Raw genomic sequence first — 18,933 nt, forward strand, 5'->3', positions numbered from 1 at the left:
TACAATCATATATGACATTTTTGTGGGATATTGTATATGAAATGTATTAACTTTGACCCTCAGAACAATTCTAGGAGGTGGACACAGAAGGTATTAATGTCCCATTTGATGGGGGCGCTGAGGCTTAGACACAATAGGTCACCAGCTTTATGGCCTGCACACAGTGACACTTTGCTGATAAACATCAATAATGATGACTTCTCCTCCAAAAAGCATTCCCTGTATCATAGGCATGGAGGTCTCTTTTGCCTCTGATTCCCTCACACAGTTCTCCTTGCCTCCCAGCGAGTACCTCTTCCTCTCTCCCACACTGGTGATTCATGTTCGAGTCTTATTTCTTCTGCTACACTGAACTGTCTATGCAACCATAGTGTACCGCACACTCAGGGAATACTTGTGGGATAAGCGAATGAAAAACTGTAACTGTGGGTATTAAGAGGTCTAACTTTTTGAAGGACTCAAAACTGAAGCCTACAGTTTACCCATCCTATGGCATGTGAACATCTACAAAGATGATATGCTGCAATGTTTTTATAAAACAGTGACATGAGAGAAAGCGTAAATGTCCAGCAGTAGGGGACTGATAAATGAATGATGGGACATCTATTTGATGGAATGCTATACAGCCATAAAAAATGAGTACAGAGGAGACTAATAACATGGAGAAATGTCATGATATACCAGTTAGGGGGAAAAAAAAAGTAGGTTTCTAAGACAGTTTAACATCTCCTCATCTGTCTATTTCTGGTGAGCACACAAACACATGCACACCAACACATAGAAAAAAGACTAGAAGAAAAGATGGGAACTGCTACCTGGGAATATTTCCAGCTGGTGGAATCATGACAATTATAACTTTTCTCTTTAGACTTCTTGATATTTTCCAAAATGCTTTCACAAGGATAAACATGCATTTCTGTCAAAAAATGGGGTAGGTCTTAAGCCTGAATTTTGCTATCACATGGGACTGATTTACAATTTTTTTCCAATCCTAAGCCTACTTTCCTAACTCCTGGGAAATAAATGATTAGGACCCCAAGCAGTGTTATTGATTGTGTTTAAAAAGCAAGGCCTTACCTCTGGGGTTGGTAAGTGTGGCTTCGGTGGCCTTGCCGCCGTCCCCGCAGCGAGTGTCATCGAAGGGGAGGCACTGGTCACCTGTCCCCGCCACCACCTCGGAGTTCTTGACAAGGTCCTTCACCACCACGGTGGACTTGATCTTAAAGACCCGCCGGCTGTTGGTGTCTGAAAGGAAGACAGCCCCGCTCATGGGGTCCGTGGTCAGGTAGTATTTATGCGCTGGGCTGTGACTGTGAAATAAAGACACACCAGTGGTGAGGACTTCCTTCCTTACCATCAGGTGACCACAGAGGTATAACTTGAATCTGACCAAAAAGTCACATGGGGATGATATCTCTCTCTTGGGTGACGGTTCTGCAATTTTTCTGACCCTAGTGGTTGGCTTCACTGTCCCTTTTACTGAACTAACTGTTAATACAAAAAGCTCTTGCCAGTTACTGTGATGCCCTGCCCAGCGCCATGTCTGTATTAGGCACTCAACACGCATTTTCCTAAAAGGATGACCAGGGGGGCTTACGACCCATGGCCTGTAAATCCAAGCCAGAAACATAAGAGGGCTTGCCTTTAAGAAAACACTTCAAGGGGCGCCTAGGCGGCTCAGTAGGTTAAGTGTCTGCCTTTGGCTCAGGTCATGATCCTGGGGTCCTGGAATAGAGCCCCACATCGGGCTCCCTGCTCAGCGGGGAGTCTGCTTCTCCCTCTGCCCCTCCCCAGCTCATGCACTCTCTCTCAAATAAATAAATAAAATCTTAAAAAAAAAAAAAAGAAAACACTTCAAGAGTTCAAAACACAAGCCCTTCTTTCGCAAGTTTGTACAGCAGCCTCCCCCACCTCAGGACTGGCTAAGACCCTGGCCAGAGCTGACTCCCAGTCGGTGGCAATACAGTCTTCTGTTGACTCAGACCCATGTTATTATCAGGAACCCAGGAGTCTCCCTTCTACAGTCATATATAATGACTTGCAGGATTCGTTTGTAATCTGCAGCAACGCCCAAGGAAAAATAAATAAAACAAAGGGAGCGGTTCTGGTGATTGTTCAGTTTCTAGAAAGCAGTCATAAGAACGAGGCTGTGCTGACAGAGGGACATAAAGGCAGACCACAGCTACATGGAGCGTTGCGGGGACAAGGCACCACCCCTGGGCACATGGCAGGAAAAATGCACAAGTTTTGGAATCAGATCAGTCTGGCTTCCAAGTCTGGCTCTGTCATTTCCAGGTTCTGAAACTTGGGCAAGTTACCTGGCCTTCTGACCCTCAAGTTTCGTCATCTGCAAAATGGAGTATTAACAGCTACCTTGTTGGTGTACTGAGAAAATTATCTAAAATCTTAGGTGAAAAATATTTAGCCTAGTGCATGGCACATAGCAGATAGTCAACGATCGCTAACGGTTATTTTAAATCCTAGTCATTATGTCTGTTTTGCAGTTAGACAGGACCACAGAGTAGGTATCCCTAATTAAACCTGAGTTTTCCTATCACGCGGTCCTGCTTTATAATTTCTTCCAAGTCTAGGCTGAATTAAAGCTGGATTCCTAGCTCCTGGAAAGCTAGTTTTCAGGTCCTGTGCATGGGCTGGTCATTCCTGGGCGTCACACTGCATCTTAATACTGGTGGCCAAAGTCTCAAGGGTCTCTCCCTCTGTTCAGGTTGCATGGCCTGGCACTGGCCATTTTGCCTGGATGGTGGGATACAAACTGTGCTGGGGATTCAGAGGGCAGATGAAGCAGAGCCTAGAGCATCAGTAAAGGAGGGGAACTGTACAAATCCCCCAGATGTAAGTAAGAGAATCAGAAAAGTCTAGAAGGAAGCCCTTTTACATTTTATCAGGCATGTAGGTTTTGGGTCCTTTTGAAAAACAAAATTTTACTTTACAGATTGGTATTTTTTGAATTATATATGAAGATGGGAACATTATCATTCATTCAGTGTCAGGGTCTCTGAAACTTAATCTGGCTCCAACCAGCTGTCATCATAACCATCCCTTGCTTTGGGCATTGTCTTGGGAACTGGATGATTCTCAACAGGGCCAGGTTCCCAGTCCCAAAATATCCTCCCTTTATTTTCTCTCCCCAGATTTAGACTAAGGTGACATGATTTTCTCGAACTGTCCTTCCTCTCTAAGCCCTAACACCACTGTCCCATCACCTCATCCTTCTCAAATAAAAGGCAGGTCTTTCTGCCTGCAGCATGGATTCTTCCCAGGCCATTCTTCCTTGTTCTAACCCAAACGTCATCACATCACCCCAATGCCCTTGTTTCCAGGATTCCCCATGGCTTCTGGGCTAAGTTTAGACTCCCCAGCCTAGCAACACACAGGGCCCTTTGCACGCTGCAGCTGCCTCATGTCCCTGCAGATGCCCTGCACTCCAGCAGTACTGACACTCTGTCCCCCCCACATCTCTGCACCTCCCATCCCCGTTCTGTGGAATGTCCCATCCCCTTCCCTTTCCAGCCTGCTGAACTTTTACTCATTATTCACATGTCAGCTCAATGGTACCTTTTCTGGCAAAACCTTCACTGACCCCCGTGAGTGGAGATTCGTATCTGTTCATAACTGGGTTACAGGACACTTCACATAATGCTGCAGCTATTTATTTATGAGGCGTCTCCCAAATCCAGCAGTCAACACTTGAAGGGGACAGATGGGATTTTATTCACTTTTGTATTTCCAACGTTCAACTTGGTGCCTTCTAGTGCACAGTAGCCACTTGCTTTAAATGGATGGCATCTCCATTTTGAGCTATTTAAATGTCATTTTCATCTAAATTACTTCGTGTTTCTTTTACATCTCTTTTGGGGGAAATTGATAACAGGAGAGATGTCCTGTTGATCTTGAAATGTCCCCTGAGACTTACCCCTAGAATGCAGCACAGATTTAATCTTCCTAGATGACACGGATGCTGGCTAAATAAAATGCAGTGACCTTAGATCCCACTCTGCAATGCAGGGCAGCCTTGGTCTCTCTGCTTTCCTGATGACAGCTGTGAGGTGGGGGAGATCATTTCATTTCTTTGTGCATCACTCATGATAAACTGGTGCTATCCACCTTGGCAGAAAATGTGTCCCTGAGGGAGTACAGTGGGGGCCCTGTCCACTTAGATTAGCCCCCTGAATTTCTGGCTCATGTCTTCCTGCACTGACCCACAGGAGTGCCACTCATGTAGAGTTTCTCAGCACAGTAAATTCCAGAAGAGGGGGGGCCCTGGCAGAATTGTCCAGAGAGTCTCAAAAGAGCTGTGGCCCATCTTTTGTGCCCAAGGACATATTTGTGGTCTGGTGGTCAGGTAAGTGTAGGGTAAAGGATGCTAGCTTTGAAATCAAAAGATGTGGGTTCTAATTTGAGCAGGTCACCTAAATCGCTTAAACTGTAGGTCCCTCGGCTGTCAGCTGATGAAGCTCCTGCTCTGCTTTGCCCACAGGCTTGTCATCAGGATCAAATGAACTTACACATCTCAACAGCCCTTTCCAGTTGGTAGAGCTCTTGGACAGTCTTCAATGCACTTCTTCCTCATGCCACCAGTATAGGGAGCAGCACCTGGACCTCTGCTGGGGGCAGGGCCACCATTCAGTGGAAGAGAGCTTGCAGAGATGACTGTCACTGCTACCACCTCTGGGTGCTTGTCCTGCCCCAGACACCATCCTAGCATTTTATATGCACAGCCTGACATTCCTCACAACTACTGTGTATGGCAGGGGCTTATTGTTGGTTTCATATACATATATATATATGTGTATATATGTGTGTGTGTGTATATATGTGTGTATATATGTGAAATATATATATATATATTTCTGAAATATACATTTCAGAAAAACTGAGTCTACCAGAGGTGAAGTGACTTGACAAGGGCCAGAGACTGCTGAGTGGCAGAATGAGTTTCCAACTCCAATCTTCTTGACCTAAAGGCTGTGTTCTCCCTATTTCCCTACACTGCCTCTCAGGGCCTAGAAAGCGCCACTGCCCTTATGCACCAGGGAGCACCCAATCATGTCCTGAGATCCAGCTCCATCATCATCTCATCTGCAATGCCATTCTGGGTTTCCAGGCCCTGCATTCCTCCACCAGATAACTAGCCACTTCCTTTGTGGTGTCACCAGATCCTCAGGAGAACATACTTTTAATACCTGTAGTATCTTAAAATGCTTTTCTGTTTAGTTGTCTGTCTCTTCAATGACATCTTGAACTCTTCAAGAGTAGTGACCAGCTTTGAGCCCTCACTGCTTAGCCCTGGGCTAGTATAGAGTAAGGTCCCAGAAAGGTCTACTGAATTTATGAATCAGTTAGTGAATGACTATCTGCCTCCCTGGGAGCATACAGAGGAAATACTAATGCTAATGATCTTACAGTGATAGTGCTCAAACATGACTACACATCAGATTCACCAGAAAAGCTTGAGAAAAGAAAAGAGAAGAGAAGAGAAGAGAGAGAGAAGAAAAAAAAGAAAAGAAAAGAAAAAAGAAAAGCTTCATTGACAACATCTGAAGGGGCTGGGCATCTGTACCTTTAAGATCTCTCCAGGTGACTCTGAGGCACAGTCAGAATTAGAAACTGAGGCCTTATACCAGTGCTCTTCAAATTTTAATGGGCAGATAAATCACCTGGAGATGGTGTTAAAATGCAGATTCCAGTTCAGCTGTTCTGGGGTGTGGCCTGAGAGCCTGTATCTCTAGCAAGTTCTCAGAGGATGCCAGTGTTGCCTGTTTGTACTTCGAGTAGCAAGGCCTTAGAATACTCTAAAAAGACCATACCTGCATGATATGGACCCCAGGCCCAGCTCTGCAGCCGCAACTGTGTCGGATTCAGCTCTGAATTCCTAGTATCAGGGAAAGGTCACAGCTCTGTTTCCAGAGTCCACCAAGGGACCCACATTCTTTTCTACCTCTGTAAACGGAATTTGGCACCTCTGGAAGCCACGTACACTCTTGGAAACTATGAGGGTATCATTCCTGACATTCATGAGCTGAAATCGAGCCTCATTCTGCCCTCTTTCTGGATGCTCTGGGGAGTTTCCTGGTAGGAGCTGGGAATCCAGGCACCCGAGGCAATGTATTCCCTGCTTCTGCGTGAGAATTCTCCCTTTGTCTCAGGGTAACCTCTACAAATGGGCGTCCTTTGACCACATCTGGTGGCAGTCCTGGGAGAACTTGATGTGCTGGTTCTTAGAACCAGTGGGAAGAGTCACAAAGACAGGAGTTCAGATACTAGCTCTACCGCCCACTCGGTAGGTGACCTGGGGCAAATCGCTTCATTACTCTGAGCCTCAGTTTCTTTATCTGAGAAATGGGGATAGTCACAACCACTTCAAAGGGCTACTCTGAGGATGAAATCGTACAAAGAATAAAAATCTCTGAGCATAGTGCCTGTTCCATTAAGAAATAAAAATGCCCAATAACTGGCAGCTGGTCACCTGGAGAAACCTTCAGAGTATTTCTGTTGCTGCATAATGGAAAAGCCAAAGCATGTCAGACTTAATATTGTCCTGCCCAACCTATTTCCTGGGGCAGTAAAGGGCTCTCTGGTGGAGAGCTGGGATTGATGGAGACCTGAGTTCAGCCGTACTTCTGAACAACAGCCTTCAAGCGTTCCTTCACGACCCTGGGGAAGAGGTCTAGGAGGAAATGAGGATCCCCGTTACCGCAAAGGGTCTGGCGAGGAAGATGCCCAAAGGATTAGGGGTCCTGCACTGAGCAGGTCCCGCGTGGTGGGCAGAGGTAGACAAGATCGCCCTGGGGAGCACACACATACAGGCCGCCACTCCTGGGAACAGCTGAGACAGCAAACGCTCATGGACAGAGAGGACAAAATTTTAGAACTTTTTAATCCACTTGTGACATTTACAAATGGGGACACAAAGGCCCTGAGAGACGAAGGGATTTACCGATATCCAGGTGCCAATTAAAATTACAGCTGGGACCTGGGTCTTTTCACTCCTGATTTTCTTTAGAAAACTGGAGAATGGTAGAAAGAAATTCCTTTTTTCCTTCCACTTTGGTTTACCTCAGAAGCAGTGTTCGGCACCTGAGAAAGCGACAAATTGAGGGAGGGCAGGAAGCTGGCTTTGAAATCATGCCATGAATATATCAAAAGATCACTAAACATCAGAAAAAAAAAAGGTGCCAAACCCACAACTCTCACAGTTTACAGATGATGAGACTGCAAACTGGAAAAGCTGGGTGACCAACCCAGAGGCACATGACGAGTGTATGACAAAGATGGACAAGAACCCTGGTCTCCTGATTCTTTCCAGCTCGGGCCCCAGTAGCCCAACTGCGTCCCAGGCAGTTACCACCACTGACTGAAGGTTTTAATGTGAAATGTTGGGTTTTTACCCAAGATCTACATAGGAAATGTACTTCTGTGTTTTCTCTAAAACCCAACTTCGGGGTGTGTGCTGATTCATAGTCTAGTATCATCCATACAAAGCTCACTGAAAATTCTTTTAGATTTCAGTGTCAGGAAAACAATATTCCCCCTCAGAGAAGTGAGCATATTTTCCCATTTCTGATAATGCAAACCATGAGAATAATTAAGTTTCTCTGTTTATTCTGGCTTCCAGGAAGCTCATGGTTTAGTTTGACAATCACATATGTGTGTCTTCCTTTTTTCTTTTGTTCTCAACTTCTATTTAATTTACTTTAAGACATATGTCTTTGGTTCTAAGAGGACACAATTACTTTTTGGGGGAAAAATGGAGATACTATCATCATCATATAATTGTTATGATGATAGTAATAATACATATAAAAATAAAAATAATAATAATAATTACCATGTCTGCAGTTCCTCTCTCTGCCTGGCATGGTGCTTGATACTTTACAAGTATCCTCTGTAACCCATAAAAGAGCCTCCGAAAAAGACTTTGTAAACTTCAAGGCGGAAATGAAAGCTCAGAAAGATGAAGTGATTTTTTTTCAAGGTCACACAATGGGGGAGCTTCAGCTTTCTCATCTGTAAATTGGGTGTGGCATGAACACCTACTTCACAGGATGGTTTGAGGATGAACTGCTATATTCTATGTAAATCACCAAGCCCTCTCCCTGCCACACATTAGAGGTTCTATCCATGTTAATTATTATTATAACCTTAAAATAATATATATGATAGCGGCACTTGGGTGGCTCAGTTGGTTAAGCATCTGACTTCAGTTTAGGTCATGATCCCGGGGTCCTGAGATCGAGCCCAAGCTCATCCAGGGAGTCTGCTTCTCCCTCTCCCTCTGTTCCTCCCCACTGCTCCTGCTCTCTCTCTCAAATAAATAAAGTCTTAAGAAAATTAATATATATGATTGTTACATTAATACTATATCTAGTTGCATAGGTATGGATATCAACATTACTGGATTTTGGGTCTCTTTCCACCATTCTAAGACTTTCTTTTATCCCAACTTAGCACTTACCCCATGTACCACTTTGATGTGAGCCCTATGTGGATAACTGAAAGCCGCCTTTGTAGCGGCCCGAGCTCCATCTGTCCCCAGCTATTGTCAAGTCACCCAGATGTGTGTGAGGCGGGGGGACCCTAAAGTGACAATTACCCAAGAGTCAGATGAGTGCCACCAAGATGGTGGTGCTGATGGACAGACATTTCTCTTGGTGAGTCTGACGCAGCCCACTCTGCCTGCTGTAGTGTCACTGTGAGCCTCCAGGACAAAACTACCCCACAACAAAGTTTCTATTTGAGGACCACGATTTTAGGTGGTCCATATGGTCTGAAAAATCCTCCCCCACTCTGTCCTTGCTGGCAAACTTTCTGGTGTGGTCACCTGGCATCCCAGCTACCAAAGCCAAGGCACCCAGAATGTCCACAGAAGGGCAAATCTGAAACCTGTCTTCTTCCAGTTTCTTTGCCTGATCGAGATGTTCTCAAGACTTCCCATTGTGACCATTGAAGCCACTCAACACAGTTAGGACGATGTCCTCATTTATTCCAAGGATAAGCAGACTGGTGTTCAAATTACTATATGCCAAGGTTAAAATTGTTTTCCCTATTATTTCAGTCTGTCGTGTTCACAGACTGCCAGAGTAACTGCTGCTCTCCGCTAGAGATGAAAGGAGTTGAGACTCTCGCCACCTGCCCCCACCATCATTAATGACTTCCTCTCGTCGTAACTGATTGCCTCCAATCAGTTCCAATCGCACAGGATTCATTTGCTCTTGAGCCATGTGAGGTTGACACGTGCAGCTTACCATACAACATGCAACAAGGCAGAGGAGAGACGGGAAATTCTCCACTGGTTGGCTTACCTATGTCTGAAATCTTTATTTCTGACAGAAGACAGGAGAGCAGGGAATAGAAGAAAGAATGAGGTGTTAGCAGCGGGGTTAGAAGCATTATTAGCAGCCTGAAAACTTGACAGCAATGGTACTGTACAATACTATAATAAATAAAGACTTAGCAGCTATGACACTGATTTATTTTATATTGGATATTACTTGTCAGTGAGCTCACTTACAAGCAGCTACATATCACAGAAGAGGCATGGTTTCCCCGGCACCACTACTGCTGAGTTCAGGGGAAGAGGATGTGGCTGACACGCTGCTGCTCTCACCAGGGCTAAGGCAGAGGCTGCAACAGCTAATTCCCACCCCTGTGCAGACACATGCTTGCTGCTGTGTCCCTGTCGGTGTGCGCACTGCCCTATAGAGGGTATGCAAAATTTGCGTAGCTCACCGTGATCTTCCTCATACTGGAATACAGGATTGGAGACACACCATAATTAGAAGCAAGGGGGGTGGGGGACAGGGAAACAGGCCGAGGAGAAAATATATTAAGATGATAGCACATTGATAAATTTGTTTTTCTTTCCAAATTTCATTTACTCCTCCCTTCCCTGCCTCTTGTCTTCTAGGATCTCCCCTCTAATGTGGGAGAGAGGGAGGGAAAACGGGATGTCTTATTTGAAGATGTGAAAATGGGGGCCCAGAGAGGGGTAAGTGTCTTGCCCAAAGTTGTACAGCTTCTCTGCCAAGGTGGCCCAACTCCCTAGTCTATGGCTGTCTCCATTGTTCTACAGGAGATAAGAAGACAACGTGAGCAGCTGACTGGGGCACACAGGCCTACGGGCTCCTCCTTCCTTGACAGATGTCTGTGGCAATGAAACTCATAAAATAGAGAAGAAAGGCAGAGAATATTCCATTGGTGGTTCTCATCTGCTTCATTTGTCTGTGTGTGTGTGTGTGTGTGTGTGTGTGTGTGTGTGTGTGTGTATGGATATGAACCCTTTCCTCCTGAGGGCTGCAATGACTGGTCAGCCAGCAAGCCTTCCCTTCCTTTCACATGTGCACTGCAGAGTGGGAGTCTCAGCCAGCAAATACCTCCAGGGAATAATTTAACGTGGCATCAAGCCAAAGTGGCCCTCATTGGGTCCGGTGACAATTCTTTGGTGAGGTAGAGCTGTGTGATGGATGGCCTTCTGGGTTTGGGTCCATCATTCTAGAAGCTGGACCATGGGCAGATTCTTTAAATTCCCCGGGCGTCCTTTTTTCTTGTTTGTCAAGGGCAATAGTGATAAATATTTTATGGGACTGTTATACTGGGCAAATAGTTGGGACCTGACAAAAGTAAGTTTCCTTTTCTCTGGCCGTTTTGGAGGAATGCTTTTCAGCTCGTGGGCCCATCCTGTTTACGTGGTCCCCAGCCCAGGAGATGAGTGGATCCCATTCTCCAAAGCAGTTCTAAGGAACTTGATGCAATTTCTCATGAGAGAGAGCATGGGGCTCCCCTGTCTGTAACCACAGCTCCCCTGTAACCCTAGAACCCACCCTATGACAGTGCTTTGGTTCTAAAAAGACCTGTTTTAGGGAGGCCTAGAGAAAATGCAACCCATCATGCCCTTCCCCAAGCTCTAAGTATGGCTGTGCTCCATCACACACAGTTGGGATGGGGACAGAGAGAAGACTGAATCGGCTGGCTCTGCAGCACATGAGGGGCAGAGAGGCAATGCCTGATTTCAGCCCCGGGGGCTTTGATCTCAGCACTGGGCAGCAGAAGAGAACTGTTCCCAACTCGGACGAGTGTTTAGTCACAGGACCAAACCTGGCAACACTGGCATGGGGGCCGTGTCCCTCCTGCTGTCCTTGTCCTTCTAAGGAGACTCATGTGAGTAATTCTAATCTGTCTGGTGCCAGGAAACAGGAAGAAATCCAAGGGCTTCCAGAGCCTAATTCCTGGGTGTTAGCAGACATATATCTTCTGGGTGCCAAGGATATTCCCCCATCCCACAAATGGTTTTTCATTGCAGTGCCCTGTAGAAAACAGCACCTGCCTCCCCAGAGCCCCCCAGCTTCTACTTTAGCCCCTGAGCTGGGAAGCGGAGAGTCCCAGATGGGCTATGACAGGTGAAGCTCTGTCCTATCCCCTCCTCTGGGTGCAGTGGGTAGTGACAGCTGGGTCCATGGGATGGCCAAGGGATGGTATCAGGGAGTGTGGGGAGGGCATCGCCTTACATACCTCAACTCCAGGATGTTGGTGACATTCCCAGACGGGAAGATCCTTCGGATGTAGTTGAAGTCGCCCACATAGAGGCTCCCATCGGAGCCACACGTGAGGGCCACAGGGGCCAGGAGCTTGTTGCCATCAGCAAGGCCATTGCAGCTGGGGCAAGAGATGCTTCTCCGGCGCCCGTTGCCCATGATGCTTCCGATGACAGGTGGCTGCTGAGATACAAACTGGTTCTCCCCATTCCCTTTGTGCAAGATGCCTGGGACAAGGACAAAAGGGCAGGATCATCTCTGGAGCAGGGCACAGTCCTCTTCTGTGGCTGACCACGGAGTCCCCTTGATTTTGCAAGGAATGCATGATCTCTGCCTACCATTTCCAGACTCACCCCCCACCCCAAGGCTGCCGCACCCCCATCATGAAACCCAGAATGTCCTGAACAGGCCATCCTGCCTTCCTAATCCAATGCTCACAATGAGTAAGATAGGTCCTATTATCCACCTCTGTATTAACGGGGATGGGGATGGGGGTGGGGGAGCAGGCTAGAGGCTTACCTAAAATCACACGGATGGTGGCGGAAGCGTTCCTGAGCCAGACCCTGAATCATTCAGGTCCACTGCTTCTCAGATTGATTGTATACGCCTTGTGTACCTAGTCCCTGTCTCTATTACAGTGTGAATTTTTTATTACACTTACCCGTTTTTCTTTCTTTAGATTGATACCATTTCAAGTACGGAAACCATGTCTTCTCCCTTTCATTAGGCACCCCCAGTGCCTAATGCAGAACTTGACATGGAGTAGATCTCAGTGAATGTTTATAGAAATGCATGAGTGAAATTCAGTCTCTGCACCAGGGTAGAGTCAGGAGACCTGCATTTTTAGCTGGTTTTGCTCCCAATGGCCTGTTCCCAGCTGTTGCATAGGACTCACCAGTGCTTTACCTGCTGTTGGGCCTATTTCCTTACCAGCAAAATGAAGGGCCTGACCTCAGAGACTTGTAGGCTTCATCCCATACCCATTATTTCTTTTTAGGCCTTCATCCCCCTTCATCTCCCATGTTATTGGTACAATCTCCAAACTGGACTCCCTGACTCTGACCTCACCTCTTCCATACTGAAAACAAGAGTTTTGTGTTTATGGTCACAAGGATCTCCTCCCAGGCTATCATCTATTAGCTTTGCCCTCTATCAAATAGGTATCTTTCATTTTCATATAATTTAATCAACTATTTTGCTACTGTAATGTTTGTGTTCTTTTTGCTGTTAGGGAATCCTTCTCCTGAGATCATAAAGATATTTTCCTGTTTTCTTCTATTAAAGTGTTATCTTTCAAATTTAGATCTTTAATTAACCTTATTTATTTTGTATGTCGTGCCAACCTAATTTTACTTTTCTCTGCCATTGAGCCAGTTTTCTCAACACCAATTTCTAAAATAAATATCCATTCTCCACTGACACCTGATGCTACCTCTATAATGCACCAGTTCCTACATGTACATGGTGTAGTCATCCACAGATATCTAACCTGTCCCCCGTCCTTATTCTGTAGCTTCAGTACCCTTGCTGTTTAGCTGGCCACATGATTATCTGGAGCTGCCTACACTTGGTGGGTGACCAAGTTTTGGCCAGTGGTGTGGAAGTAGCAGTGGGGTGGACAGCTCCTGGGAGGTGTCCTTGCAATGGAGAGGGCTTGCCCTTAGCCCTGTTCTTCCTTCTTGCTGGCTAGGATGTGGTTCTGAAGGCTGGAACTCAAGTGGTCACCCTGAACCATAACTTTGGGGATGGAGGCCTGAGTAGAACAATGAAAGGGGAGGAGTCTACACTTCTGACCCTGCAGAGTGCCAAGCCGGCCCTGGACTATCTACCTCCAGACTTTGAGGTGAGTGAGAAACACACTTTTAACTTGTTTCAAATTCTGTTATTTTGGCTTTTCAGACACTCATGGTCAGTTTCTGAATGCCTTGTTCTGTCCCATAGAATCTATTTGCTCCTATGCCAGGATCACACAGTTTTGGAGACTATGGCTTGTCTAAGATAGTTTAGTATCTGGCAGTGCTTCTTTGTTTCATTTTATTTTAAAGGCTGCCCTAGCTATCTATAAATCTTTATCCTATCAGAAAGTTTGGAATTTGTTTGTTAGTTTTTCCTTAGACAATGTAGTTGTTTTGATAGGCATTCACAGCATCTTCAGGTTAGGTGGGAGACACCATTACCATGTTTAGCTGTTCCATCCCAGGACACAGTCAAGGTGAGCTATCAAAAATACAGAGCTGATTGTGTCACTTGTGTGCTTGAAACCTTTCAGAGGCTTGCCATCTGCCTCTGGATGAAATTCAAAGTCCCAGTCTTCTCAGCCTGGGCTCCAGCTGCTCCAGCCTCAGCTTTGGCTTTTGCTCTTGCCTTCATTTCATCCTTTGCTCAAACCACAGTGAACCTTCTCTCCAATTACTCTTCTTTCAGGCTTTTGTGCTTTGGCATATATTGTGCCTTCTGCCTAGAATGTTCTCCCTGCTTGATATATAGGGCTAATCCTATAGATCTTTTGAGACTCTAGTTCAGAGGTTCTCTCCAAAGAGACCCCTTGCTGAACCAAGCAGCTGATGTGCCCCTGTTCCATGCCCCAGTGTCCTGTGCTTTTGTGTGTGATGGCACTGTCCATGGTAGAGCATGGAGATGGCCTGGGAAGTGTTTGGGGTCTCACCAGACTGCCAACTCTTTCCTTTCTGTATCCCCAGTGCCTAGCAGTCACAAACACAGAGCAGGCTCCCAAGGAGTATCTGTTGACTAATCCTTCTGACGACTGATCACATATGAGCCCATGTAATTTGAAGTGCACATTTTTTATCTGGCAGGTCACAAAGAATATGAGACGAAGGTCATACCCATGGCCTGGCTCCTGGAATTCTATTAATATACTCACCACTTTGGATGTTGAGGGCATGATGTTTGTCCAGACTCCATCCTCCCAGCTTGGAAGCATCGATTTCATAGCCCTGCAGCACTGCCGTTCTTTTTTCCCAGAGGATCAGATCTGGGCAGGATTCATACTCATAACCCACAGAAACTGCAGAAAACAAAAGGTGCAAAATCCACAGGTGAGCAAAGCCTCTGCTTTGGCTTTGATCTGCATGCAAGGCTCTGGCTTGTCTTTTGTAGGAAAGGAGAAAGGATCCTCTTTCTTTCTTTCTTTCTTTCTTTCTTTCTTTCTTTCTTTCTTTCTTTCTTTCTTTTTTTAAGATTTTATTATTTATTCATGAGAATACACAGAGAGGAGACAGAGAGAGAGGCAGAGGCACAGGCGGAGGGAGAAGCAGTCTCCACACAGGGAGCCCGACATGGGACACGATCCGGGGTCTCCAGGGTCACGCCCTGGGATGAAGGCAGGCGCTAAACCGCTGAGTCACCCAGGCTGCCCCAAGGATCCTGTTTCTAAGTGGGAACCAGATGTATGTGCAGTACTAACACAGAGATGCCGAGCCTTAATGTCCTCTTTTCAAAGAGCAATTGTGCATCATTAGGAAAAGTTCAAGAAAATGTACTAAACACCTTAAAAAGGACTTAGGCGAAGCGATTCCCAGGACATAATCCTTTAGTATGGAAAATACTTTAGGCATAAAACTCTTCACCGCAGCATTATTTATAATAGTGCACATTGGAAATAATCTAAAAGTTCAAAAGGGGCTAGAGGTTGAGCAAATCAAGGTGTACCCACTTGAGGAATATTATGCCCACCATTGGATATTTTGGTTATGAAGATAATGGGGTAACATGGAAAATGTTTATGGAATAATGCTAAGTTGGAAAGACAGGCTATATACAGTATTATATCTGTGCTTAAAAAAGACCACACATACACACACACACACAACTATAAATGAAAAAAGAAAATAAATTTAAATGTTAACAAGTAGTGGCATTATTTATAAAAACATACATGAATTTATTTATATTTTTGTCCACTTATCAAGTTATTATGAATGATAATGGTATCAGTTTACTATAGGAAGAAAATTCAAAATTGTTTATAATGAGTACATGGAAAAGTTGCTCATTTAGGGTACTTTGAAAGCTGGAAGTTGCTTTGAGGCCTCAAAGCTTGACAATCCCCTGGTTTCACTTCTGTTTCATAAATCCAGGCCTCCTTAGAAGGGCACCGGGAAGCAAGCTAACCATGGCAGGTGTCCCAAGGCTGGGCTTGTAAAAAGCCCTGTAACTGCCCAATGGAAAGGAATTAACAGAGACAGGAATGCCATTTCTTTCAAGTACGCTTCTGGGTAGACACTATTTGCCAAGTGGGCAATATCCTACCACATGTTCATGGCAGGAACTAACAATTGGGCAGCTCCTTAGAAAATTTCTCTAGGTGCCATAAAAGGTTGCAGGACATCAACGGCAGGAGGGATATGTCCAGAGGGACACTGAGTCCTGTTGGCAGCCTCTACGCTTCCTTTTGGTCACCTGTCATCTCAGGAAAGTGAGCCTCTGCCCTCGGAAGTCAGGGTGCAGATGCTTCCCTTCTTCCTTGGCTGGTGGACATTAAGGATACTCATGAGTTACCTTGAGTTACAGAAGGAAGAGGGAACAGTGAGAGACAGCATCTTTGCTCCCAATGTGCCCTTGCAAGGTAGGGTGGGATGCAAAACCACATCCAGCTCTGTTCCTTCCTCATCCATCCCCTCTCCTCTCTGGGCCTCAGCTTTGTCTCACAGAATCTGGAGACAATTTCTGACTCATAGGGTGGTGGTGAGGATTGGATGGGATGTTAGTGTGCAGGGGTGCACGCTGGCCAGAGCGGGTGTTCGACAGACATTGTCTTTATTGACTACCTGTCTTCCCTCCCTCCCTTCCTCTCTTTTATTTGACAACACTATTTCTCCTCTGCTTCCTCATTCCACCTTTGCTGAGTCTAGCAAGGGAATGAAATTGGAGTAAGGTTTAGGATGAGAAGGAATTCCCTGGGCTAATCCTCTCCATGCATGGGGGATTAGCCCTGCAGGGGCGAGCTCTGTTAACAGTGCAGCTCTGGACTCTTCCTGGGCACTGCTCTACATGGAAGCTGCAATGAGCATGGCCAGCCACTGAAGCCCGAGGTCTCAGTGGGGCTGGGACACAGGCAAGGCCACCACCACTTCCTGCTTCATCTTAAAAATAGACAGCAATGACAACTAGGAGAGACCTTTCTGATTACAAATGAGGTAAAGAGGCCAACTAGCCCCATGCCCCAAGTGTTACTGTCTCTCTGGGGATGGTCTCGAGTTCGGCAGCTGAGAGGCTTACCAAAGGCTTCTGAGAGCCCAAACACCTTCTGGTTGTAGACGTCTGTCTTGTCCCAGATGAAATAATAGGACAAGTCCGGGGCTGCAGCAAACCATTTCCTGAAGAGGCGGCCCTCAACGGCCACCATGAGATGCACCTTCATGAGGTTGAAGGGGATGGTCGGGTGGGTGAGGCTGATCCTCAGGACAGACTTGTAGCCAGGGGTACGACTGCTCAGGTAGCTCAGCCTCATCTTGCAGCCAGAGATAGCAATTTCCTCCTGCAGAGCCTAGAGAGACAGATTACACAGAAAGTGACGGTCATGGACTCACCAGAGGAGGGAAGATGGCAGCCCCAGGTGCCCTGGGTGACCGAGAGGCAGAGGAGGACGCAGGGGGTGGGTACTAAGGGGAGAGGAGGAGCAGGAGCTAGAAAAGACAGAAGAAAGGAGAGGGGGCAGTAGAGTGTGAAGAGGAGTGGGAGGAGGAGGGAACCGAGGGGCAGAAGGCCTGGTTTCCAGGGGCCAACTGTGTGTGCCTCTCTGGGCCTCAGGTTCTCCACCATTCAGCGGGGATGACAATGCTCACCCTGTTGCATTACTGAGAGGAACACAGAAGATAGTGCGTGTAAAATATTTATCGTCACGGCGCCTCTCACTCACTAGCAACATCACCTGAGAAACTCCTGTAAGCCGCTGAATCTCAGTTTCCTCCCTGGACTGGTGTGAGGACTGAGTGGGGTCATGTATAGAGAGTGCCCTGCCCATAACAGGTGCTCAGTGAGCAGGACGATGGTGCTGCTGCTGCTGCTGGGAGTGGGCGACAGTTGGAACAAGACCTTTCCCCGCAGACTACTGCCGACAGCTGCCTCAGTAGCCAAGAGTCCTTCTCCCTCACAACTTCACTAGAGTGAGATCCTCTTCAGGAAAGTAAACAGAGACCTGAGAGGTTGAGAGCAGAGCCTGCCAAGGACCAATGCACACCCCCCTGCCCCCAGCTCACCCATGGAAAGAGGTCGAATTGGCACCATAGGGTTTTTGTGCCCTGTGCTGTGCTAGATGAACAGAATGGCGGAGAAGGTGCTGTTTGATCTACTGGGTGCAGTGGGCTCAGTTCCAAGATGGAAACTTTAAAATCAATGCCAGGATGCTCAGGCACATGGCAAAAGCAGAGAACTTTTATCAGCTTGATGCTCTGGGCTCTGTTTCAAGAAGGGGACATTAAATCAATTGAGGCTAACATATCCATTAAAAGAAAAATGATTATTTTATTCTTGTGTTCATGGAGAAACTGGACCTTCACACAGAAAGCCTTTTCCTTTCTGTCCATTTTATATCATAGATGGGTGTGAGCTCTCTCCCCCACTCCATTCTGAACACAAGAAATGTTGGGGATTGGGCCTAAAGCAAAGCAATCTTTCTAAAAAGCAGCTTGCAAGTTCTAGGCAAAGCAGACTCTCTACCCCGGTGAACCACAGGCAAGGTTCGAGTGCCATCCTGATGCTCTCATAAATATTTATCTTCAACATACCCTTCAAAATGTTTATCGCGCAGTGCTAGTGAAGGCTAGCCAATGATAGGACTGGGAAAACCCAGGAGCTTGTTTTCATGTGTTTCATGAATCTGATAATAAGCAAGGTTTGTGACCCAGCTGGGCTTGCAAACACCCAGCCCAGGGAGCAGCGTGAAGAGGATGGGACCTTTAACCTCATTTGTTCCAAAGTCCTTGCTCCTGGGAAAATGTCTAGCTGGAGCTGAACCAGGGTTGAGTAACAAATTACTTCTCTCCAGCAAGCTCTGTCTCCACTGACAACCATTTCAAAAGAAAGGTCAGCCTGGTAGTTGAGACAGGAGACAAGTGCTGAATCTCTGAAAAGGAGTGAGTGAGGTTTTCAACCTGTGGGTGCCATGAGAATTTCCAAAGGGTTGTATGTCCTTCTTGTGAGCTGGTGCCTGAAGCCACTCCACCGGACACACACACAGATGTGTCTGCTCAGCCAGGCGTGAAACATACACACAAAGTGTCTACACTCCCTGTTCCAGACACCAGCAGCCTATTATTTTTTTAAGATTTTATCTATTCATGAGACACACACACACACACAGAGAGAGAGAGAGAGAGAGAGAGAGAGAGAGAGAGGCAGAGACATAGGCTGAGGGAGA

At 46.3% G+C, this 18,933-nt stretch overlaps 1 protein-coding gene across 9 annotated transcripts in view; it reads right to left on the reverse strand.

Annotated features, from left to right (window-relative positions):
* Window positions 1-18,933, reverse strand: part of TENM4 (teneurin transmembrane protein 4) — a 733,541-nt gene that overhangs the window by 49,287 nt on the left and 665,321 nt on the right. For all 9 annotated transcript variants that reach the window (XM_055320381.1, XM_055320386.1, XM_055320385.1 and 6 more), the window contains 4 exons: window positions 16,794-17,061; window positions 14,437-14,580; window positions 11,530-11,779; window positions 1,078-1,310 (listed from right to left, as the gene is read on the reverse strand). In XM_055320381.1, the coding sequence (XP_055176356.1) occupies window positions 1,078-1,310; window positions 11,530-11,779; window positions 14,437-14,580; window positions 16,794-17,061 (895 nt within the window). The remainder of the gene's footprint in view (window positions 1-1,077; window positions 1,311-11,529; window positions 11,780-14,436; window positions 14,581-16,793; window positions 17,062-18,933) is intronic.

Source organism: Nyctereutes procyonoides, unplaced genomic scaffold (genome assembly GCF_905146905.1).
Source record: "Nyctereutes procyonoides isolate TBG_1078 unplaced genomic scaffold, NYPRO_anot_genome, whole genome shotgun sequence".
In the NCBI taxonomy this organism is placed as follows: Eukaryota; Metazoa; Chordata; class Mammalia; order Carnivora; family Canidae; genus Nyctereutes; species Nyctereutes procyonoides.